At 43.6% G+C, this 25,320-nt stretch overlaps 1 protein-coding gene across 4 annotated transcripts in view; it reads right to left on the bottom strand.

The window, feature by feature from the left end:
* The window catches only part of SLIT2 (slit guidance ligand 2), a 739,121-nt gene that overhangs the window by 32,665 nt on the left and 681,136 nt on the right, over nt 1-25,320 (bottom strand). For all 4 annotated transcript variants that reach the window (XM_078678412.1, XM_078678410.1, XM_078678411.1 and 1 more), the window contains 4 exons: nt 18,483-18,620; nt 11,283-11,523; nt 8,312-8,442; nt 3,201-3,355 (listed from right to left, as the gene is read on the bottom strand). In XM_078678412.1, the coding sequence (XP_078534538.1) occupies nt 3,201-3,355; nt 8,312-8,442; nt 11,283-11,523; nt 18,483-18,620 (665 nt within the window). The remainder of the gene's footprint in view (nt 1-3,200; nt 3,356-8,311; nt 8,443-11,282; nt 11,524-18,482; nt 18,621-25,320) is intronic.

Below are 25,320 nucleotides of genomic sequence, written 5' to 3' on the forward strand. Positions count from 1 at the left end.
TGAGGGTAGAGGCAATACAGGCAGGTTTCATGTTTGTCCTCCACATGGAGCCTTTTCTTTCCACACGAGGAACAGGCTCTGAAGAGACCCTTTTTCTGGGTATCAGCCATAATGTAATAAAGTTTGAACATTTGTTTTCAAAGAGAAAGAAGTAGAAATCCTGAGGAGAACTCAGGTGGAGACTCCCTAGCACAACGTGTGGTAGAAAGTCTGAGAGACTTGGGCTCCTAACAGGAAGGTTCTAGAAGGAGGTGGTAGCTGATTGGTTGGCTTCTTTACTTTGGTCCTTTTCACAAAAGGACACAGATAGGCCACTAAGGTGGGACCCTTGGGCCTACTCTATTTAGGTCCTTTTTTACAAAAGGACGTGGATAGGACACTAAGGTGGGATCCTTAGGCCTATTTTTTTCTATGTATGTCTCTAGGACATTACTTTTTTATATACCGGAGGCTCCCGTCTCGACGACGGGGAATGATTCAGGCATGTGAATCTATGAAAGACACCCAAATACTGGATAAGTTGAACCTATTGAACAACACTTAAGGACCTCAGTCTTTCTAGATAATGTTAAAGTACAATCTAGTTCAGAAGATGACCTTAACAAATGATCAATTTGCCAAAATACAAAATTATAGAAGCTAATGACCAGTCAGAGGCCAGTGCTGTAAGTTGGTAGGTCAGTTTTTACCAGAGCACGGAAATACACGTGTCCTGGCAGCATGAGGATGTGCATACAAAAAACCTGGAGTTCATGTTCTACAAGAATGCCTACCAAATGGCAAGTGATCTGGTGACTGGTAGAATTACTCTCTTGACAACTGATATAGGACCACTGTGTCTAAATCACAAAACCCATGCCTGCAATGGTAAACCATCGACAGTCTACATATTACTAACAGGATGTGCCTCAGAGCAAATATGATCACGCAAAGAGTCAACCATACCCAAAATTTCTGCAAAAAACACAGGAGATTGGGCAACCAGCCATAGAGGCTGACCAAACCTCGATTTTGGCAGACAATCAATTGCAGTCACGGATGTGCTAAGGACCAAAAGCTGGATATTGGTACAACCTATTGTTCTATCAGGGATCATAAGGAGACACCCCATCGCAGAGAATCTAATGCTCAATTTCTAATCACTTTTCCATAACTCAAAAGGAGGAGGAGGGAAACGATTTGGAACCTGGATTCAGGAATAAAAGACACCTGATGAAGATTTGTCAATAAAAGAATTGCCTTCATCGAAATGGTTACACTGTCTGATACAGGATAGGACATTACTCTGATGCCCAGGTAGCATTACACACCTTACCCCCCTCTGTTGAAATACTGACAACCTGTTTTTGTTAAAATATATGTTGCTTACTGAAAACAGAACAACTTCTGGTCATTACAAAATGCAAGCCAACCCCCCTGCAACCATCCACTGACCCCCACAACCACAACTACAGTTGTATGTTATCACCAAGGCACAGTCTTAGGCTAGCAGAAGGCCACAGGAAAAAACATTTGGCAGCAAATGTCAGCAACAAGCCCAAATCTAAAGTGCAACCAGGGACCCGAAAACTGGGACACTGCCACATAGTCCATTGCACATGTTAATAAAAATGAAATTGATTTGCTGCTGTGTCATCTGAAACAGAAATGCGTGCGTATTTTCATTTTCTTTTTTAAAAAGAAACAATCTATTACAAATGCCTGCTAGCAAAGATCTTCCTTCGATGGGGAATTCTATCAGATGCAAAACCTTAATTCGTACCATCCACTTGGCTCTCAGTGGCCACATGATGGAGGTCATGAACAATTCAGCCAGGAGCTTGTAGGGGCTTTAAGTCAATTGCTGTATGGTATTGGAAACTCTGTGGGACACAGGGGCTGGGCTGAGAATATGGCTTGCAGAACTACACACCCTTGTGAAAAACCAAGGAAGTGGAAGGTTCTCTGACGTCTGGAGGCTGTGCCTGACAGAGAGGTCATTGACAGCATTGTTGCCCTGGTCTTAGGCAATAGCATAATCAAGTGCACTATGATGCAAAGAACATCTCATGAAAAAGGAGGCTGATATGGTACTAAAAGGGCATGGCAAGACTCGACCTGTTCTTAGGAAGACACCAGCTGGGATAACTACGTACAGCAGTTAATTACTGACTTGTACCACATCTGGCAAGAGCAGGAATGTTGCTTGAACCCGTTTAGCTGCTGTCAAATGTATACTCTTGAGCTAGGTAATGATTGCACCCATTACTTTAGCAATAAAGAACAATTTAGTTAAGCACTAAGCCCCTGAGGCAATGTGAATGACACACATCGTCCTTTGGAATATTTGCATCCCTCCCTGTGGTCTCCATTTTTTGTCTTCTGCTGGTAGAGTTTATTACTAATGGGAAGCTGTGGTGTTCTCAGTAGGGATTTCCACCTTTGCATGTCTGTCTTATAACAGCTTACAGCACTCGGTATAATAAAAGTACCTTTGTTGTCTTTTCTGTATCTCCCAGGCACAAAACACTGCGCCATTTAAACAACTGGCACACATGCAAAAGTAAAACATGTAAAACATGCACAAATGCTTGATAACATAACCACTATTAGATTTAACATTTCTGTTACAAGAATCATACACACCCCAATGTTATCAAGTCATAGCATTGCTCTACATTCAACCTGGTGGACCTGCAAACATTATTCCATACAATTATATCAAATGGCAATTCACTGATAGAGCAAACATGAGAATTAAAGAAAGGGCTCGCTGACATTGGGAAATACTCTTTTTACCTTGGTTGGATGGTATATACTTACATATTACACGCATGCCCAAGGGTGCAGAGTGCTTGGGATAATGCACAAAAATTGTAGGGCGACAACAATGCAATTGAAGGGGAAAGCCTTTTTATCATACTGAAGATAAACCCTGTTTTTAGTCATGAAGAAATAACAGGTTCTTCAGCTTCTTTACACTTAGGACTGATTTTGATCATTGGAGTTCACATCCTACTTGAAAAATGCTCTCTTCCTTAACAGCTCCTGCTACATGAAAGAGGAATTCCTGCATGGTGATCTGCCTTGAGCTTTACTTTGTGTCCGCTGACCCAAACACTGCCCACTTACTACTTGCATCCTTGCGTAGACCTTCCAGACCATTCACAGCCAGAAAGAGAAAATCAAGAAGGCATGCTTTGATAGCAAAGATTTCTTACCCCCTATGTAGAGTGGTGAATCCACATTCAGCGTAGACTGCTTTGACAAGTTAGAGATTGTTTTGAGGCTCCCTCCATCAACCGACAGCGAAAGAGTCTGATCCAAGCTTAATAGCTCAACTATGTGGAAATTTCCATCATTTATGGTCTCAACACTGCAACATAGAAGAGCAAGAATTTTCATCTTTAGTCTCTGGAAAGTGGTTACGCAAGATTTTGCCTTAAACATGGTATTGAGACGTAATCACCCCAAATTATTTATTGCTCAAAAAACACCCTTTTTACAGCACCTGCACCTGAATGAACAAGGTACCTTGTTCTGCAGGCTGCTGCAGAAACTGGAGTGCAAAGAGGAAAAACAAATGTGCTTCGGCAGCAATGGAGGCGACTGTGTGCCACTTCTCATACAAGTAATGCACAGAGGATTACAGGACTACAACCCCACCCATGCATTATGGCAGGAGAGACTAGTATGCTGGGGGAGCGGGGTGTATGGGGGGATGGGCACTAGGGGTCGCAGGGAGGATAAAAAAATAAAAAACAAATAAAACCTTACCTGCAGCCGTCCCCGTCGCACTTTTCTGCTCCTCTTCAGGACGGCAGAGGCTCCCAGAATGCCCTGCAGCCAATCCTGAAGCTGCTCTCGTGCATGAGATCAGCTTCAGGATTGGCCTGAGTGTCGTCAATTCATGCTCCAGGACAGACTGTGAGTCTGTGCCTGCTCTGTCAAACCCAGCTGCGTTGCTGGATTGGAGAGAGCTTTCACTGCGCATGATGGTTTGATCAGCCAGAGACGCCCAGACAAACCATCATGCACAGTGATGGAAATGCAAAACCACTCCCCTCAGTGCCTGTCACTAGCAGACCCGAGCCCCAAGACTTGGCAGGAAAGGAAAAATAAAACAAGTGTCATTTTTTTCCTTTTCTGACAGTTTTGGGGGGCGACACCCCACCACAGCGGAGGAGCCACACATGCATTATGGTAAGGAATGTGTTTCCTTACATTCTCTCATGTGCCACATAGGTTCAGTGTTGTGATGTCATAAGTACCCCTATGTGACTTATGGTAGCTGATGCTCATTAAATTACGTGCATACGTCCACTGCTCGATGACAGGTCAGCCTAAATAAATAATAATAAATAAATAGAAGTGGAGAAGCTAAGCTGATGGCTTGGCCCTTTCCCCAAGAGATGAGGAAGTGGAATTCCTCGGCAAGGAAAATGCAGAACCACATTTGCAAAGAGGGATTGTCCCTCAAATAATCATCATAATTACTTGAATTTTTATAGCTCTTCATACCACACAGCTGTCATTTCCGAGCCTGAAAAATAACGTGCTACTATTACCCAATACAATGGTACTTGAATTACTAATCTAGGAAGGACGGAAGGTTTATTTGGGGGTTGTGGAATCCAACTTGCCGATTGGATCAGTGGTCACCAGCCGCGGCCCGTGGAGGGAGTTCCGTGGGGCAGGCAGGCAGGGCGGGGAGGGGCAGAGTGGGGGTTGGTAAACACCCGAATATGGATGATTGCAGGTAAGTAAACAATTAAATTAAAAAAACGAATTTTGTTGCGCGCCCTGCATCGCAAAATGCGATGCACGGCGCGCTACGAAATTCGTTTTATCCATATTCCGGTGTTTACCACCCCCCACCCTGCCCCTCCCCCGCCTACCTGCCCCACGGAACTCTCTCCACGGGCCGCGGCTGGTGGTCACATCACATAAAGTGAGAAGGGAAGTGCTTTCTTTTTTACAGCATGTTCTACGACATGCGTTCAGATTAACTATTATCCTATAAGGTGGAAGAGCTATAGTTCCCATAGCAAACTTTTAAAACAACACAGCAATGCAGCAGCACACAGTGCACCACAAAATGCACAACAATGCACCAGCACGCTAAAATACAACACATCACAATTTGCACACTCCACAAGACAACGAAATGGAACAATATTAAAACCTCTAGACAATACCACGAAACAACAATGCAACTAAACTACAATCAGATTCAAGTACCTCTTGCACAAAGTTCAGTTAGGACATTTGGTAGGAAATGTTGTCAAGAGTTCTGGTTCCATGGTTATATGACAGGAACAGTATCATATCACCTGGCCTTGTGGATTAAGCTCACACAACCCTTCGGATAATCAAGAACTTGGCGCTGGACTTGAGCCATCGTGTGCCATAGCTGACCACAGGGAGGAGCGTGGGCTCGCAGTATACCTTTACTGTTTAAGGGTTTAAGACTGAAATGCCCATACTGGTCTGAATCACTGAGGTCAGTCAGCATAGAGGATTCTTTCCTGACTCACTGAGAGTTTCATGAATTAAAAAACCAGGCTCACAGCAATCTGAATACCGCACTCTTTGCAATAAAGGGGATGATCAGGATTGATCAGTGCCATACAAGGGCAAGGTGGGAGAGCTACCTCAGTACTTATAGAGCGTATCATGGCAACCACCTTCTTGAGCTACAGATAAACTGGGGTGCCCAAAGCATAGTGCATCTCGTCCTCTGACAGAAATGAGGGGTTCCAGTCACAACACACTACATTAGGCAACGTCCTTAAAGTGGGGTGCAGGTAGAAAGACCTGTACCCCACAACTATATAATCAGCTTCCAACAACCACACCATCTCCTGCTCAGGGGACAGGTATCCACCATGTTAGGAGCATCACATTATTGAACTCTTTCTCTAACAATGTCAAACACTCTGCTTTTGAGACACTCACTAGACCATGCAGAGCATTTGCTTGTATGGGGACTCAGGAGGGAAGGCTGCTCTTCGTGAAACATACCTATCTCAGCAATGATTAAATTAGAACCAGGGTATAAGCGTGCCACTGCACGGTGGACGTTTTTTGCGATAAATGCATTTTACAGTGCAGTCATAATCTGAGGTTGGGATCCATCCATTTTGAGGAAACATCTCGGTACAGTCATGCATGAAAATATTCTATGTTTCCTGCATTCAACACCATCCATACGTAAATTATGAAAGTTGAGGGGAGAAGAACAGGGAGTGATACCTTTTAAGAGCTTAAAGACTATTTGAAGGAGGTGGCCACTGATGTGCACATCCCTCATATGACTAGTGACACAGCTGTGTTTATTTCAGATAACAATATAGCATGGTCCTCAAAACTTTGCCATTTACAACCCTCCTCTTTCCTTAAAGGAACATTATTCACAATCAGCTCACACAAATTAATAACGATAAATACCATCTTATATTGCTGTTCTAGAGAGTCAAAGATTTCTGATTTTGCAGGTTACAATATTCTAAATGATGTGTTGTGACTGTAAATTAAGGCTGTGTAATAGTGGTCTGAACGCAGCCCATCACTATACCCGTCCTCATAGCTCTGGCAGGGAAGGGCTGCTAAAGGGCAGGAACTGCATTTCATCGAGATCTGAAGTCATCAGGCTTTCTATACCAAAGTAAATACTCATGATGGTTGTCTAAATACTAAATCTGGAGCTTGTTCCCTGGTGCGGGGAAGGCAAATAGTTCTAAAACTGTTTTTCTTTTTTAATCTTGGTGCTCTAGATACAAAAGTCAAAGCTGTAGCCAGGATGGAGAACCTATAGCAGACAAGTAAACATAGTGGCAACGAGTTCATCTACGATACAACTTTTGTGCTACAGCTTATTTAAATATTTATGTGCCAACCATCGACAAAAGATGGTAAGGCACAAGGTGTATGCAACCACGGCAAATTATATAATATTACTAGATCTTCCTCTATGAGCTCTCATCAACCTATCTCTTTCCTACATTACTCGCACGGGGCAGCACATATGCTCATCAAAAACAGTTCCCCATCTGCTACATATAGGTTAGTAATTTTTATGTTAACACAAGGTGTATCCCTCCAAATCTACTGTTCATTTCCTCCGTTCCATAAATATTTCATGGTCATTGACCAAACTCTTCACCCATTCCTCCATGACTGGGTCCTAACAAAGGCAAGAGGAAGCCAGGCTAGAGGTGTATGTAAAAAGTATTATGTGCTTCTATATATGTTACCTCTTAGAGCACTAAACTGAAAGGAACTGCTCTCCTTGTTACATTGAGAAAGATGTAAAGAGTGACCCAGGAAATGGCTTTAGAGTAAGCATGCCTACAACAGACACAAGAGCCTTTTCCAGTAAAAAAAAAGACAAAGTAATAAAAGCAACCAACAAGTACTCTTTTAACATGTATTTAAAGGAAAAATATTGGAACAATGTTAATAAAAAACTAAATTTAACACAAAAGGTTATTAAAAGTATTATTTATGACTTTTGGCTATCATGGCTACTAGACTTACACTGCTTTCAAAGATGCTGTTATTGAGAACTTCATGAGAGTCGATCTCGCTAAAAATTGAGAAGAGACACTAAAACACTTATTTCATTACATTCAAGTGTTCTGAAGCTTATTACCCCATCAGTTCCTTGATCAGTAGCAAATTTGTGCTTTTTGTGGATGTGCTGAAGTTTACACATTTCAGTGTAAAACATTTACGAATTATCTCGTAACAATGAACTCAGACAGCGAATACCCTTTATTACCATTAAGGTTAATGTTGTAGGTTAATGTTGGGGTAGAGGATTAAAAAGTTTAAGAATGTGGGTGGGTTTAGGAAATTTTTAAAGGTTAATATTAGGTTTAGCATTGATGTACGGGTCATGGAAATGGATGGAAAGGTTGATGAATAGGGGCTAGGAAAAAAGAGAAAATATGGGTTACGGAGAGGTACAAGGTAACAAGCAAGAAAGGGGAAGGGTCAAGAGCTAGTGGCTTGGAAACCCATTACAATAGGAGTTGAGGTTAGGTTAAGGATTTGTTTTCATGTGAGTTAGGAAGAGGATGACAAAACACCATTTTTGTTGCAGAGGAGGTCGTCGGCGATGTCTTATATTTCATATTGGATATCATCAATTATGCTATTTAAACATTCAAATTCGACATATTTCTCTGTGAATTTAATTTGTAATTGTGCAGGGACTTATAGATGTATAGCCTATAAATGGGAGCTGATAGTGCTAGCTAAACAGCAATTCATTTCATATTCTTTTATTGGAATGAAAACAAGTCAATACAGCTTTTAAGGTCCTCACCTGTAAATGGCAGATGCTGGATACACTCCAGTGTCATAGCTGACACGCACACGCCCACGATACAGCTCAACTGCGATGTGATCCTTGTCCCCTTTGTAAAGAAGAACTCCACTATCTTCATCAGTGGCAACCTAAAGAGAAGAAAATCACAATAGAGAATGGTAGCAAATGAAGCAATCCCAAAATTATTAAATTTATAAAATACCAAGCAACTTGAAGGACCCAGGCAGCACATTGCATGAAATGGAACTACATGTTGACACAGCCAATGTCTGACTAAGGCCTTGTAAGTGGCACCGTTGTACCTGAAATGTAGATCCAGTTAATATATCACAGCATGAAAGCTTGGCTTATCGTGGTAGAAATTATAGCTAGATCTAAGAGAAGTTGTTCACTAGGGACTTGTTCCAAAATTAATTTTAAGGCATCACATGTTGCACACAAAAAGCTAATGTTTGGCCATAAATAATGGTAGAAGCCTCTCAATCATCACAGTTTTTTAAAATAAGGCTTTATATTGCGCACGTACAATGACAGACACATGCTCATATAAAACAAATAATAATAACAATGACTAAAAATATGTATATACAAAGAGACAAACAACCAAACACAAAACAATGAGAGTTGGGTATCACTTGAAATCTGTGCCCACAGCATCTTGGTAATTTAATCTAAAAGGGTCTCAGTCTGTTTGCTGCGGTGTTGATAACATTTCCAACTTGTGTACAAGTTTAAGGTCATCATCTGGACTGGTATAATGATAGGATAACTAGTATTGAAAAGTTAGTATTTGAATAAAAAACTCTGGGGCTACTACCAAAGGCTTGCTTTGAGTACACGTATGATAGGACGAGAATTGCCCCTCAAATTATAAACCCTATCAAAAAGTTGAAAGTGGTACAAAGGTGCCATACACCTGTGTAAGCAGACAGGCTACACACTATTTCACTTGAGGAGTAAGCCAAGTCGTAAAAGGATTAAGCTGGCTTATTAATGTTTTTCCATGGAAGTGCAAATTGTAAACCTTAGTGAGAAAAATACGGAGATATTACTTATAGTAATACCTATCAAATAGGTAGTTTCATGGTTAGAGCTATATCATGGACAGACGTATTAAAGTTGGTAGACACTCTTGTGTTAAAAATATTTTTTGGTGTGCACAAGAGGGAGTGAAAGCACCTAACTGCTCAATGTTATATGATAAAAGGATTTCGTTTTAAAAACCTATTGCTGCTTGAGATGCTAGTACCACTATTTATGACCAGAAAGTGACTTATGTGATATCTTGAAAGTGATTATGAATTTTGAAGTAAGTCCCTAGTGAGCAACTATTCTTAATTACTGTATTTACCCAGGTTCGTCCTGGGCATATTGAGTAGCTCCTGTACTGTTTATATCATTTTCCTGAATATCTGAAGCTTAAAGTGGCTTGGAATAAAGTTCATGTGTCTAACTCCTTGAGGTTTTCAAATACTTGAGTGAGAGGAGTTATCTCCCCGAACTATATTGAATTTTTGGTAGGCCATATCCATAAGTGATAGTTAATTGGAATACAGTGAGGTGGTTGTCATTCAACATGTGCTTGTTTCTTGGAAGGATTGGAAGACTTACATATGGACCTTGTTTTGAGGATGTTAAACAGCTTTCAATCTTAATGGCCTCTTCTGTGTAATTGTTTTTCTTTTGTGCTGATACTACATTCTAGTATACTTCAAAGTGAGCACCAATGATGGGATTGTCTTCAATGTTTCCAGAATTACTCCAGCATGCTGGTAGTGAGCAGACTCGTTCTTAGCAATGCCAATTTAGGTGGAACCACTTGCAGCCTACATGTTTATTGGGTAACAGTGTGCCAATCAACAGGGTTTTTAAATCTAAGGTAGACTTTATGATAAGCGCTCAATTATATATCAGCTGAGTTAGAAGCTGGAGGTTTGGCTACTTCCTACTCATTATTCCCAAAATGTATGTAGTCTAACGTCTTGAAATTATGTAACCGTTAGGTGCTTAATGTTTAAGATGGTGTAGGGCATATACACAGATGTATCAAATGAGTTGGTGGACACGTCCATGTATGATAAATGGTTATGAGAGGATTCTATGGTATGTTATGATAGAAAACTGCATTGGATATTTATTCCTTGCTACGCATTGGTGCAGGATTGATCAGAGAAATCCAAGAAGGCCATAACAACCAAGAATAACTTCTGTGTGAGGGGTTCTTACATGAAGAGGTTGACATGCCATATGAGGATGTTTTTGTTTTATGCAAACCAAATTTCAATGGATTTCCAGGAGAAAGAAAATAATGAACATCCCTGATGCACAATGGGCTTAATGTGGTTTTTGTAGAGTGAAAACAGATATATATATATATTCCATTGCTACTAATGCATAAGTGTTAGACAATGCTGGTGGGAACTGAATACATATCACAAAGGTGATATTTTTGGTTTGAGTACTAGACTTAGTAGCCATGAGGAACGACTCCAACAGGGCCGGGCTGAGAATGCAAACGAGCCCTGGCAATTAAGTAGGACTGGCAGGGAGGAGGGTCTGGTGGTAAACACTGCTTCTGCTTTTGTTACAGGGGGCCAATATTGCAGCACTGCTGCAAAACCGACCTCGCAGAAACGAAAATGTCCCCCACCATTCCAAAATCCGCCCCGCCCTTCCGGCCCACCGGGCAAAAAACACGGTGCCCGTTATGGCAAACAGGACTCCACGCAGGTGAGCCGAACAAAGCTGAGAACCCAAATAGACGGGAATATTACACATGGGCGGAGGGGGTGTTAGTTCTTCACTACTATTTCTTACCAACTGTATACAAATGTTTCATGCATGGGTCGAATCAAAGAATCTTTTGTGTGACTAGTCCATGACCCAAGTCCCCAAGAATTAAATCAGACTCTTCCTATCGCTAGGACTAGACATGAAAACATGACGATTTTTAAATGCAAGTCATTACCTGGAGGGTGATATTTGTCTGAGGCCGTAGCTTGGCGGAAGGAATTTGCAAATACGATTCTTTGTTCACAAAATTCACACTGACGAGTTTTTCACATTTTCCTCCCTGGAAGCCCGATAAGCACTGGCAAACGGGCTCATTTCCTTTCACAATACACTGGGCTCCATTCTGGCATTCATAATTGTCACAGGGGCTGGTACGTGGAAGGACCATTGGTGGAGATAACTCACAAAACAGTCCGCTATAAGAAAACAAAAGAGAAAACATTTAATTAAAAAAATATACCCAGAAAATAAGTTTAATTGGGAGAAAAAGATATTGCCAGGTAATGGGCTGCAATTGTTTGGAAAGGGTCAAAACATAAATGCAACACTTAAGCAATAGTAAGAATTGTAGTATTGCCTGAAATCTGGAGAATAAGTTTTCTAACTGCTCGTTTTTGTTTTATTTATTACAATATGTAAGTAACCTGCCTGAATTATCAAATACACAGTTTTCTTCAAATAACTCCTTTATCTGCAGACTTCTGAATTCTTGAGATAATTATAAATTGCACCTGCGGATTTCAAAGTAAACATTCACATATGAACAACCAGACAATGGGGACCCAATTTACAAAGGTAAACTTAGACTTTAGTGTAAATTTGCTATTTTTGCAATTCCCAAAGGAATTTTACAAATAGTGTCTTTACGACTGCCTGTCTTTTTATGTGCGAAGTCTCCTCAAAAGTAAAAAGATACTACTCGTAAAACATTTGTGAATTGCAAAAAATTGTTAACTTACACGAAAGTGTACGTTTAACTTTGCGAATCAGGCCGTAGGGTTGAAAATGATCTCAAAATATATAGTCTGCAAACATTTTACAGGCTATACTTATATCACCTAATGAGGAAGAAGTAGTACAGTCTTCTAATGCCTTCTTGCTGATTTTGGTGGCACTTATGAACAAATCAGCTGCTGCTACCTTTATTACATCATCATAATCCCTTTTTGGCATTACATGACTGTCATATACCAGAAAGTGAAGTGTAGAGCCATTTTTAGGGTCGAGCCTGTGACAGCATGTGCTCTGTTGGACTGCAAATGTGTCTAGCCGACTCCTTCTAGCATTGTGCGAGTTAAGTTAGCATTTGCGGTGCCATTTTATCTTTAGCCACCATATTGTACTATGACAGAAAATAAGCTTCTGTTTCATTATCTGTCTGCCTCGGCAAAAAGATGTTGCCCAGTTACTTCTTCTTATCGTATTCAAGGTTGAATCTTAATGCACTAATGAATAGCTTATTCTGTCTTCGCATGCCTTTCCTCTCTCTGAGCCTTACTACCACACTAGAGAGCGTTGAGCTTGAACAAGATAACCTTGAAAATGTGATGCCATGTACCCGATCTGCAGGTGGTAGCTCCTCCTTCTGTGCCTTGTTTGTTCATCAGTGCCCGAGCTAGAAAATTCCAGTCTGGATGGGTCTTTAGGGGTGTTGGAAATGCATATTATGTTTTACCAAGTATTCTGAAGTCGGTCCCCTCTGTATCATCTACGGAGGCTAGTCTGACTGGACTCCGCTCGAGAGCACTTACTAATAAATAACTTGGTTTGTATTCTCTACTGTTTCGCCAACTCTTCATTTCTTGTGGAAGGCTGAGAGGTGGTCGCGAGTGACCCGGGTGGCCCAATTTGGGTCACTTCTTTCAGTTTGGTTGCGAGCACTGTTGTTTTCAGTGAAGGGTTTGAAGCCTGCTCGTTGCTTTCCATTTGTTGGATTCAATTTCACTCTTCTTTGCTGTCTCATAACTGGCCAGCCCGGGTCAAACGTCACTTCCATTTGTCTTTGTAGAGCAGGGACCAAGCACAGATTAATTCAATCTAATCAGTGCATGTCTGCTGCTCCAACGGGATTGTGGTACTTTTTCTTCCTACACTGTTCAAGCCCCCTGCCCTGTCTGACAGTGGGTGGGAACTTTCGCCTCCAAGTCAATGGACAGGATCCACCAGTCAATGCGTAGCACCTCTGGGCATCCGCCGCATTTTCAGCTCAGTAGGTTGGTGATTTTGCCTGCGTCAGCAGAGGCCAGAACTGCCAAGTCAAACAGCAGAAGATTGGTGGCACCCAAGCTTGCCAGCACCCGCGTCCCTCACCAGCTCCAGTTGCAAAGGTCACCTCAGCCCAACTAATGGCCTTTGTTTATGACTGCAAAATATCCAGCCTTTCTAATAGATATTTAATTTTATTAATCTGCCACGTGCTTTTGATGAGATGTCTGACCCAGTGAAGTGAAAGGGCCACTGCCATAATCCCTCCTTTCTCCCCCACGCCTCCCTCTTGAAATTTCCCCTACACCTCCCTCCTCCCGCTGTCCATAATTGTTTCGCTTTTTTTACCTGTCAGCGCTCAAGTGCAACATTACCTGGTTGGCTTTTTTTTACTAAAAATGCTAGGCTCTTTGCAAAGGTTAACTGGTCACTTTTCAGTTTCTGATTGCCCAATTTATTTAAACAGATACTAAAGGGATTAAGCCTTATATTAGCAAAGCCAGTAGCTCGCGCATATACGAGACCCTTTGGCTTTGCCAATGCTCGTGTTCAGATCGAAGCAGGGTAACACGCAGGTCTGCTTAGTCGTTCTATGGATTTCACTTAAAAGTGTATTTTAAGCTCTACTTTAAAACGAACTGTGACTCGCACCCGTTGAAGTGGTTATTTGGTTTTATGGCTACTGAACAAGCTGCATGCAGCCAATCCGATATGTAATGCAGCGATGTACAGATTGCTCAGCCATACTTCAGTTGTACACGCAAAATTGAACATCAACTTCTTCTTGATACAGTAATTTAGATCCATAAAATAAGCCTTCATTTCAGTGCTTAATTTGTAAAAACCGTAGTGCCAGGGCCCTCGTTAGGAGGCCAAAGCTGCTTCCATTGCCCATTTACCCCTGCCAGGACTGCTAATGACTGCGCCAGCACAAGAACTAACCATCTCACTCCTGAAAGTATGACAGTACAAACTATTCCAGGCCAGTAAAAGCTACAGGAATGGGTCAGGCAGCAAGTATTTGTCATTTTTAATACATATTTAATAACTGTTGTAGTGCTCCTTTCAAAAGTATCAAACAACGCCCCAAGTGGCCAACTGCCAAAAAGAGCAGGTGTTGAATATTAAGTGCCGGTGTTCAGCACCGGAAACCACCTGCACAAATTAAGAACTGCTTCATTTTGGTCTATCTACATGGTCCTCGAATGAGACGTGCAGCTGCGCTATTAGTTTTGAACACATTTCACAGTACCACAACATCTCATAATATGCAATTTGTGAGCTTTCCCTGAGTACTGAACAGGAAATGTCACCACGATGTTATTAGCAGGTGAATCGCCTCACAGAAAAATTTCCCCGCAGAGTATTATGGAGGTCGTCAACCCGGATTCTTATGTAAATATGTTGAGGAGTATATATGATATATATAATTATGATCTGGTTTTTAATAATGGTTTTCTTCAGTAACTCAGTGTCGCCCTGACACCATCCATCTGTCCTGGCTTCACTTTCCTAAACTTGTGTGATCAGTTACTTCTGCCCCGCTCTTTCACCAGAGGCTGTGGTAGTATGGTTGCAGAAATCAAAACCATCTTTGCCACGGGGAGGTGGTGAGGTGTCACGCTACCAATCCTTGAATGCATAAAGATAACTGAAGCCCAGTAGTAGAGCAATGTAGGTCCCTTGGCATGGACCAACTGGTTGCTCAACTGTATGTTGGTTTGTTACCACCCTCATCTACTCATCTATAGGCGCTGGTGTCAGTGTGTCCCCATCGTAAAAGACAAACAAGAAAACAAGCACTGGCAAAGCTAATAGATCGCACCAATGTTAGATCTATTGACTTTGTCAATTGTTGTTTTGTCACAGGGAGATTACAGGATTTGTCCAGAATCACACGATGTTGAGCTAATGCCAAGACGTGAACCAGGTTCCCCAGTCCAAAGTCGGCACCCTACATAAAATGATAAAATGGAAAGCCATGTCAGGGAGTCTTTTTATGAGTGTTCGCCCAGTGAAGTTTCCCATATGCAGGGTCGAACCTGACAGTAAACAATGGCGTTGGCCTGCTCTGGAAGGGCTGTTAATCGTGTTTTCTTTTCCAAATGACATGTCAGGTCACTTACCTACAATGTTCAGGGTCTCTAGCCCACTTTGAATACATATATAATAAGGAATGTGCAACGTGTTATCTGTCGCCCTGGAATAAGGGAAACTCTTGCAACGTGTAATTTTAGGACCTCTTCCATTCCTAGGTTCTTTTGATCTTGTGTTTAGCTCTTTACAAACGCTCTAATCCTGTTCCATCATTCTGGCACTTTGTTTGCCACTCTTGCCAGTCTCGGGGAATGGCAGTTTGTCCAGCAAAGACAGCATTGTTTTGCTCCTTCCAAGTTATTTATTGGACCTTGGCGGCACTGTCAGCTACAATACACAATTCGTAATTGGCAGATGATCACAGCTGTGTCAAGAACCCAACTCAAAAGCTGTCAAGAAGGGTATGAATATAGGGGTGTAACACAAGCCCGTGTGGTAGCAGTGGGGGGGCCCACCCCTTCAGGGGACCCACGGCCTTCCCAAGTTTCCCCAGGTCCATGCGTAATCTGCTGCGCCAGTCCAGTACATTTCTTTGAATTCTAGGAATTGACTTTTGTTTATTCCATTATAAAACAGGTCTACAAGTCCCAGAATTCAAAGATTAAAACCTGGACTGGAGCAGCACATCACCCATGTAGCGGGCAGCTATGCCTTCATTCAGGCCAAGGCCGATGAATATCCACGAGATACGGGTGATTCAGGTGGAGAGTCCCCCTCATCACATTCTGCAGGGGGGGGGGGCTCATCATTTAATGTCCACCATTGTCTGAATCTGCAGGTTGGCATACAGCACACACCCCTCCACTGGCTTGGGAGCGGCGAGTGAGGCAAGATATACTCCTCTATAACTGTGTCTAAAATCTTTCTTGATACTTCGATAATACACAAGATCGTTTTTGTGATATCCCTACCACAAGAGGCAGTTCAGAATCACTTCAACAATGACACAGACATTTCCAGTTCTTAGGGCTGGTGCTAGATGAGACCTTTTTTGATTTTGCTGAAATTATTTGTATAATTAACTTACAGGGGCTTTTAGTCAGCCTACATCATTCATTGTTCTATTATTGAGTCATTCACATGTTTACGTCTTGCCTGAGGAAGCGCGCATGCACTGTCTCTTTGAGATCTAGCGTATCTTAAACCTGAAAATTACTTGGGATCCACCCATGCCTGTCATTTTTTAGCGTCATCACTCTCACTTCTTTTTGTATGCATTGCACAGCGGCAGCTGGGATGGTTTCAATTTGCCTGCTGCTCTTGCTTCAGACAGCCTTGGAAGGATTGCGGTCTCACTTATATTACACACACACACACACACACTTGCACTCACACTTTCTCACACATTCTGTCTCTCTCTCTCTCATTTTAGTAGGTCTCGCCTGCATGAGCATGTGCTCTCATTTGTGAGACTATTGTGTTCTATACAGGGCTTGGAACCAGCCCATTGCTTACCATTCGTGTGCAGCATTGCCCCTTTTCTTTGCTGCCTTCTAATTGGGCAGTGCTACCTTTTCTTTCAGCGGTGCTCAGATTAATATCTATCTATCTATCTATCTATATATGACGCAGTCAATGCTGGCTGCTTTATAGTGCTTTCTTTTTACATGCCCCACCTGTTTCTTTAACATCCGGTGTCTTCTATTCCCGACCCATTGCATCCATTTCTTCCTTTCCCAGCCCATTCTATTTCTTCTACCCTCTGCCCCATCCTTTCTTCGCCACCAGCCCACCCCATCCTGCTTTTTCCCCATGCCCCATCCAGCTTCTTCTCCCCCTACCCGCCCCATTCTGTTTCATCTCCCCCTCCCCAGCCTGTTCATTCTCCTCTTGCCAGACCCATCCTGTTTCTTCTCCCACCCCACTCTGTTTCTTCTCATCCCGCCCACTTCATCTTGTTTCTCATCCCTCACCTGCCCCATCCTGTTTCTTCTCTCCCACCCGCCTCTTTGTTTTCTTCTCCCCTCGCCTGCCCCATGCTGTTTCTTCTCCCCTAACCCACCCCATCCTGTTTCGTCTCCCCCACCTGCCCCATCCTGTTTCTTCCCCCACCTGCCCCATCCTGTTTCTTCCCCCCTAACCCCACCATTCTGTTTCTTCACGCCAAGCCACTCAACTCTGTGCCACTCCACCTTATGCCACACTGTTCCACTCTATGCCACTTTACTCCACACCACTTTATGCCATGTCACCTGTGTTCCTCCACTGTATGCGACTCTACATCACTCCACACTACACCAATCCATGATACTCCACTCCATGACACTCAACTTTAATCCTCGACACTCCACTTTGCAGCACTCTATGCCACTCTACAACACTGCACTCCACTCTCAGCCATTCTGCTCCATCACACTCTAAGTCACTCCATTCTACACCACTCCACTCTATGCCACACACCTCGCCACTCTCCTCTATGCTACAAACTTTTAGCCATACTGAAAATCAGCCACACTGGTGTACAACATGGCTTAAAGATATTGACAAAGCCAAATGCTCCTGCATAGGCGAGACCTTTTGGCTTTGCCAATGCTTGTTACTTTATGTGACCAATGACTCACAAAAGGAAGACTTTGGTGGTGACATGGAGTTCTAAGTTTCACTTGCACGTGCTGCATATTTTAGCACTCAAGTATATATTGTGGTTCAACTACATATCGTGAAATATAGCATATACCAAACCTCTCCTCTTAGCTCCGACAATGTTCTTTAGGAACTAAAAATAGCAAAGATTTATCAAAGGCCAGCAAGCAAAGTTAAATACATATCGTGAAGCGAAATCTACTACCACAATGACACTTGGAAGACTGACAGTGGAACGTGCAAATGAGTGTTAGGGGAAAGATCCTTGTACACAAGCATTTCACGAAGAAGCCTCAATGTTGGTACAGTAAAAAACAGAAGGAAAAATGCAAGCACTTGCAATGGCTTTTCTGAAGCATCAGTACCAAGTGCTTGTCTAACGGGAATGACTCTAAGAGGCTGTAGAACGTCCCGGCCAGGATACACGGTGCAAGGCCTCGAGGGTCCCTTAGGATGCCACATGGCACTTTGTTGGTGGGATGACTCTTACCTGTATCCTTCAGGACATGTGCACGTGTAACCGTTCACGGCATCAGTGCACTGAGCGCCGTTCCTGCACTTGTTGTCCTGGCAGTCGTCGTAGTCTATGTCGCAGTGCTCGCCGACGTACCCGGGCGTGCAGTCACATCTGTGGAGCACAAAAGCACACTGTTAATCTTCACAACACATGACCGATTCGAGCGTGCACTCACTTTTACTTATTTCTAATAGAGCCCCAGAGTCTGTCAACAAACATCTCGAAAAAACTTTTACTAGCATTTAAAAATATATATAAATAGCACACTATTTGTCAGAGATGTAATCACCAAGTAAAGACTGAAGAAAGCATCACTAAGGAGGGTGGATATTCCTTTCCATTTTGTGGCAATGAAATCTGCACTTATACTCAGGTCTTTTTAACTAAGATATATGACATTTTATTTCAGACCACAAAAAAGCTGGTAAAAAGTATTCATCAGCGCTACCCTCACACCAACAACAATTTACCAGTGTGGTAAAATAAAGCTCTCTTGCTCCACATTTCAGAGTGCAGCATTTCGCTGCCCATGTTCCATCGGCTCATTATTCAGGGTATCATGCTGAGGAGACAGTTCCTTTTGTACAATATCGTGGCTAGATTATAATGCGTATTCTTTGAAGGAAGAGAAGAAAAATGACTGCAGACACCCAGGCACGGCCGTCGGGGCATATTTACAGATGGAAGCCTGTCGGTTTAATTAATTCAATCATTTATTCTTCATTTGTGGCTGCTGATTGTTTGACATCACATCAAATATCTGCGGAGGGAGCCTTGATAGTCCTCATTAGTCACTCAGACACGTCTCATTTGTATTTTACCAGCAATGCGGGCATCACAAAATAAGCAATGAAAGCAGTTTACACCCCTAGGCAAAAGGGTCCAGAAATAGCAGGCTTATGAGGATATTTATAGGAATGAAAAACCCGAGTGGCAGTTCATTAACAAAACATTCAAGTCACCGTCTACACGTCACTGATCATTCATTTCGACTGATTAGATTAAACACATATTTAATCGACACATGGAAATAGTTCAGAAAATTGTTCCTTTAAAGAAAAAATAAATGAAAGTTCAAATCTGTAATGACCTGCCGAGGTTGTGAATGCACAAAGACTCTGCTGCAGGCAGCATTGACCCACACCTTCATGTGACAGTGTCACCTGTCCTCTGTACAGGTGAGTGTGGCATGGGTGTGATCATGAGGGAGGGTGCAGTTCCACACTGCTTCAGTTCTCGTGTCAGCTCTACAGAGCTGCTGGGCATACAGGCTGGCGGAGGCCATATGACTAGTGCCTAGCTCTGCATCAGCGACCCACTGGCATGACTCAGGGGACCCTCATCCTACAAGTAGGCAGGATCCCATAGGAATCTAGTATCTCTTCGTGGTCCATCAAAGGAAAATGTATGCAAAACGTAGTGCAGCTTTTGTCGTTCTAAGTTTCCAACATCCATTGATTGGAGGCTTGGAATGGCTAACGTGGGAATATGAAGTGGGCCAAGTGTGAACAAACACCTTTTTGTGAAGGGGACACCAAGAAAACGAGGTTGTGTATTCATCGTTATAGAAGGGGCATTAAGGTCCTACAGAAGGGTCATCAAAGACCCTTCTGTAGTAATACAAAGGGGCCCTTACCATGCAAACTAAATTATTGAGGTTTTTGCAGGTGCCACATTGTAAATCCCAAGACCTTCTGCTGTCTGGGACCTGTAAACAAATGACTTGCATCGCTGCATGGAAACAAGTACGTTGCTGTTGTTGCCGATTCTCACTCTTTGTCTAGGCCCTCTGACCATCTGGTTTGTTGATGAGATTAAATTAGCCGGACACCTTCTGTCTAAAAACCATGGAAGACATCTTGAGCTCTCCACTAAAGAGCAGAGGTCAGAAGTCAAAATATATTTCTTTATCTTCCTCAGGAGGTAGACCTTGTATTGACCATATTTATTGCCATGTGGTCCTGGTCGCTCTTCTTTGGTGGAATGCATTGAGCTTTATGAACCTTCTTGTGCAATACAGTGACTTTGCGCATCAAGATAGGCAATGTGATCTCATTCGTATCTGAGAAAGATCTGATTTTCTTCAAATTTGTGACTTTCTTTTTGAATTTCTTCCCTATCAAGTGACGTGATTAGGACATTATATCTCAATTGTTGATTGGCTAGTTACAACACATAGATTTCTCTGAGGAAGTCCTTCTTGCTTGTGCCGAGCTCCCAAGGGTGCACCAAGAATGCCTCGGAGAAACCAATGTACCGTTACATGTTGGATTGTGTAAGTCTTACAGGAGCTCGTATAGTCTAACAGTCTGATTTGATACAATGTCATACGTTGCTATACTACTGTTATCTCCTCAACACTTTCATGATCTCCACCAAGACCTTTAGTGTAGGCACTCATTTCTGAAAGTAAGGGAAGATAATGCACGATAACCTAAGGTTAATAAATATATTTTCAATAATGTTTCTTGTGAATCTGCAGTAAGCATGATGTGTTTTGGAGCACACTCATGGTACCTGACCATACAACTTTTGAGATAAATTAAAAACACATAATCATATTTTGAACTGCAGCTCCAACTGGAGCCTGCCAGTGGAGCTTCATAGGGCATCAATAGCATTTTCGCCACCGCTGTCATCCAGCTGCGGTAAACTGTAACTGGCTATGTGTGCCACTTTTTAGAGGCCTCATTTGAAGTGTGCCACAGCAGTAGGCCTGTCCTGCGAGCACAAGCAGCATACAAAAGGTATATTCCACGTTTGCATGCCCGTGTCTTAGCCATTCATAGCATGGTGGCGCTGAAAGTACCTCATAATTCACAACATAATAAAAAGAAACAGAGGAAACAGAGAAGTAAGAGCGAATTGACTTAAAGAGATAAAATCGTATAACAATGAAATCAACGATGAAAACGGAAAACACTCACAACATGCATTCCATAAATACTAAACCTTATTTGTAGAGCCCGAGCAACTTTGTGTATTATAACAGAAATGAATACAAATAGATTGCTATTTTTGGACCCTAACTCTAAGAGAATAAACTGGCGCATCATCCCAAGTTGACAATTATGAATCATTTTAAGAATGTAGACTAATTAATGCCACCAGAGGTGATCGTCAATGAAATATTAGTCTTGCTTGAGAGGCATCTGCAGATATTTTTTATGTGTTTCTCTGGCAAGAAGTCGTATAATTAAGAAGCCATAAAAGAAAAGTCCCATGAGATACCCACAACATGGCATGTCTTGCTTACAAAGGAACCTCAGAGGACTGGCCCTCCTGTTCAATCCTCACACACTAGAATAATATGCCTACCACAGTTAGATGCTATAAACATTCAGGGGCGTAATGGAAAATGTTGGCCCCCTGCATAATGCGATGAGGGGCCAATCAGTCGGCCATATTTCGCAGATATTCATTGGCTTTGGGTTCAATGTGGGCCCGTTAAAGGGTTCGGGTCGATTTGAGCCGCAAGGGCTGCAGGGACCTTTGTTATGGCCCTGTGTACATTAGGAAACGCCATATTGTGTCAGCAATAAAACATCAGTAGGCATTCCAGAGTGTTTTACTCACAAGTGAACTTTGCGATTTGGGACGAAGGGACAATGACTTTTTGTTAGATTTGTATAATAAGGTATAATATTCTTACCTCCAGGTTACGTGATAACAATACTTTGTATCCTGTGGGGCCAGCACAGGTAAGAGCAGTGGGGTAGGGGTGGGGAGGGGGAAGTCGATAGACGACGGGATAGGTAAAGCTATATATATAATAAAAAAACACCTTGCGCTTGCCCCATCGCCGACTCGGCGTGGGAAAGGTAAGCAGTATTATTTAATTTTACATATCACATCGTCTGTCGATTCCCCCATCCCATACCATCTCGCCTCACCGCTAGCCGCCACTGATGGTATCAAGTTACTTTTGCACCTTAAACAAATCATGTCCCTTTGCACTTGAATTGAATCGACAAATTACTTTCATGCAAAATTCATCGATAATATTTCCTGAATGTGTTGCTTATTAGGGCCATTATATCAATTTTCTTTTCAATGTGGGGAACAATTTAAATAAAAGAGATTTCCCCCTGAGATAAGAAAATGAGGCAGATCCCATTTATTGCTTTAATCTTCGCTAGGCATTGTGGTCCGTTGCATTCCTACTTCCCTTCTAGCAAACTGACTGTCCTGGTGAGGCACCCACATGACGCCTCCAAATCCCATATGAATCAGTGTCATGCCTGCCCTGGATCCTCTGGTACCCGAGGATAGGCCAGTTGGAGGGGCACAGTAGGAAAATCAATAGAATGCAGAGGAACGTTGAAGCCTAAACACCTACTGCAGTTCTATCGTTTCCTATATACTTTCCCATAAAGAGGCGCATCCTTCTCCTCTTCTTCTTCCTCCTAAGACATCTTTGCACCTGTTGCTTGTCATGCCCTGATCGTTAACAGGAACCGGGTGGGTCACTGTCAAAGGGATTGGCAGGAGGCAAACCTGGATTGTTAATGACCGGTTACTCACTGGTAATATTCATTACTCCGAGTCGTAGCCCTCCCCGTCCCAGTCCTAACTGATGAGCATAACTCCTCCCACCAGACACTCCCAAGCAACTAAAAACCCATTCCTTCCCTCCAGGCCACACCCACACCCGGAGGCATATAACCCTGAGACACGCCCATCCACATCCTGTACCACCAAGCACAAGAAGCCGAACAGGGAGGGAGGGATGGGAACCTGGACTTGGACGGGGAGGGCTACGACTCGGAGTAATGAATATTACCAGTGAGTAATCGGTCATTACCTCCTCGTCAGCCCTCCCCGTCCCAGTCCTACTAATGAGCAGATACCAAAGTAAGAATCGGCTTCACTCAGTATCAAAACAGACTTAAGCAGCACAAGCAGAAAGTCACACAACCCGAGCAGAACGCAACACTGCGTCCCCAACCCAGGAGACACAGTCCCACACATCACCCAACGGCCACGGGACAGAAAAAGCGTGTGGAAAACACCAAGCAGCATCCACGCAGAACACGGCCAGGGAAGCCACCCGGAAGAAAGACCATTACGCAGCCACCCGTGAAGGACAAATCTGCCAAGAAACGCAACTGCAGCCCCAAGTCGGAGAGATCCACATCCAGCAAACCTGCACAAACATAACCGGACAGTCCCATGAAGCGACCAAACACGAAAGCCGTGGCAAGACGCAGCCCGGACTGCAAGACCAGAGGCAGCTAAAGCCCGCCTCAAGGCCCCCAATCCCGCATGACCACTGGAGAAGAAAGAACCGCAACCACGGACACCACCAGGCACCGAGATGCTACACCAGCCAGCAGGGAACCACCACCACCACAACCAGGATACCCCAGCGAACTACTGTAAAGGAAACCCCACCGCCAGAAACCGGGGCACAGAGATTTAGGAAAAGGGAGGCCTACCAGCCCCAACAACCGGCGAATGGTGAAAAAGCCTACCCACCAAGGGCCCATGGAACCCAAAAGTGTCCCGAACACGGAGCCGAACACCATGAAGGGCGGCCTCCTGGTCTCAACTGAAACCAAGACCGGATCCCTGTGGTGGTTTAAATTAAATACACTGTTTGAAAATGTACCACCTGGGGATACTTTTACAGCCTTGGCAGGATTCGAACCCTGGACTGTGAGGGCAGGTACCACCAAAGGTACAAGACTAACCTTTGAGCCATAGCTCATAGGTCAGAGGCATCCCACCCATGCACTAGGGAAGGAGCAGCGGAAGACCCAGCGACCACCACCTCCCATTTACAGCGGAGCCCACTCACGCCCAAACCACCCATCTTCATGAGGTGAACAGAGCAGAGAAATCAGCGCCCAGACCAAGCAATGCAAGATCCACAAGGGCCAATCAGGGAAAGCCAAACCCCAATAGGTCAGGTTTTAAAGAAAGAGTGCCTACTAATGACAGTGATGCACCAGAAACCGAACCTATAAACTGTGGAGGAAGAGTCAGGGACCACAACCACAAGGCCCCAGAGACACAACGCCCAGGAGGGACACATCAGCGAAACGAATCCAAAGACCGGAAAAAACCCCAGCCAGGGCACCACCAATCGCAAGGACAAACGGAACGCTCCTTCGAAAGAACAGGCAGTCCCCAATATGAGATAAATAGAGAGCAGTCTTAGTATAAGAACATGCCACTATACTGAGACGGGGACACGAACTCCCGGACTTTCCATTGGTAGGAGACATGCACAGTAACTCGTGCTACCACCACGGGCCACTGCTAAAGACAAAAACAATGCCCCTTAAAGGGGCAGGGAGTGACCCGTGGCAGGAAAAAGAGGCCAGAGGAAAAACCAAGGCCACGCAGCCTCGGCCTACAGAGTCCGATCCCCCCAAAACACCGGCACCAGGAATGTGTCACGAGGCGCAGCCCAACACTTTCAGAAGGCCAAAGAAACCACAAGACATGAAAGCATGAACAAAACTAAAAGGGAAACACGGGTCCGAGACGAGCACCAAGCCTCCAAACACCCCCCCAAGGAGGAGCCAAACTGCCTCGCCCTCGGCGCGCAGAGAAGCCAGCCGCGCCCAACACACCTCCCCTCCCTCCCCGGGTGTTCCAGGTAGGGCAGGGAACATAACCGGAAGACGTGAGGCCGCAGCAGGGAGTCACCACCCCACACCAGGCAGTCTGGACCCCTTAACCCCACGGTCCCGCTAAAGCAGGGACTCAAACACACATGTAACTACAGGTACTTCAGGGGATTAAACGGCCGCCTAGCAGACCGTTTCACACTCACCCGAAAGGAGGCACAGCACCCCCCAGG

This window comes from Lissotriton helveticus, chromosome 2_2 (genome assembly GCF_964261635.1).
Source record: "Lissotriton helveticus chromosome 2_2, aLisHel1.1, whole genome shotgun sequence".
Taxonomy (NCBI): domain Eukaryota; kingdom Metazoa; phylum Chordata; class Amphibia; order Caudata; family Salamandridae; genus Lissotriton; species Lissotriton helveticus.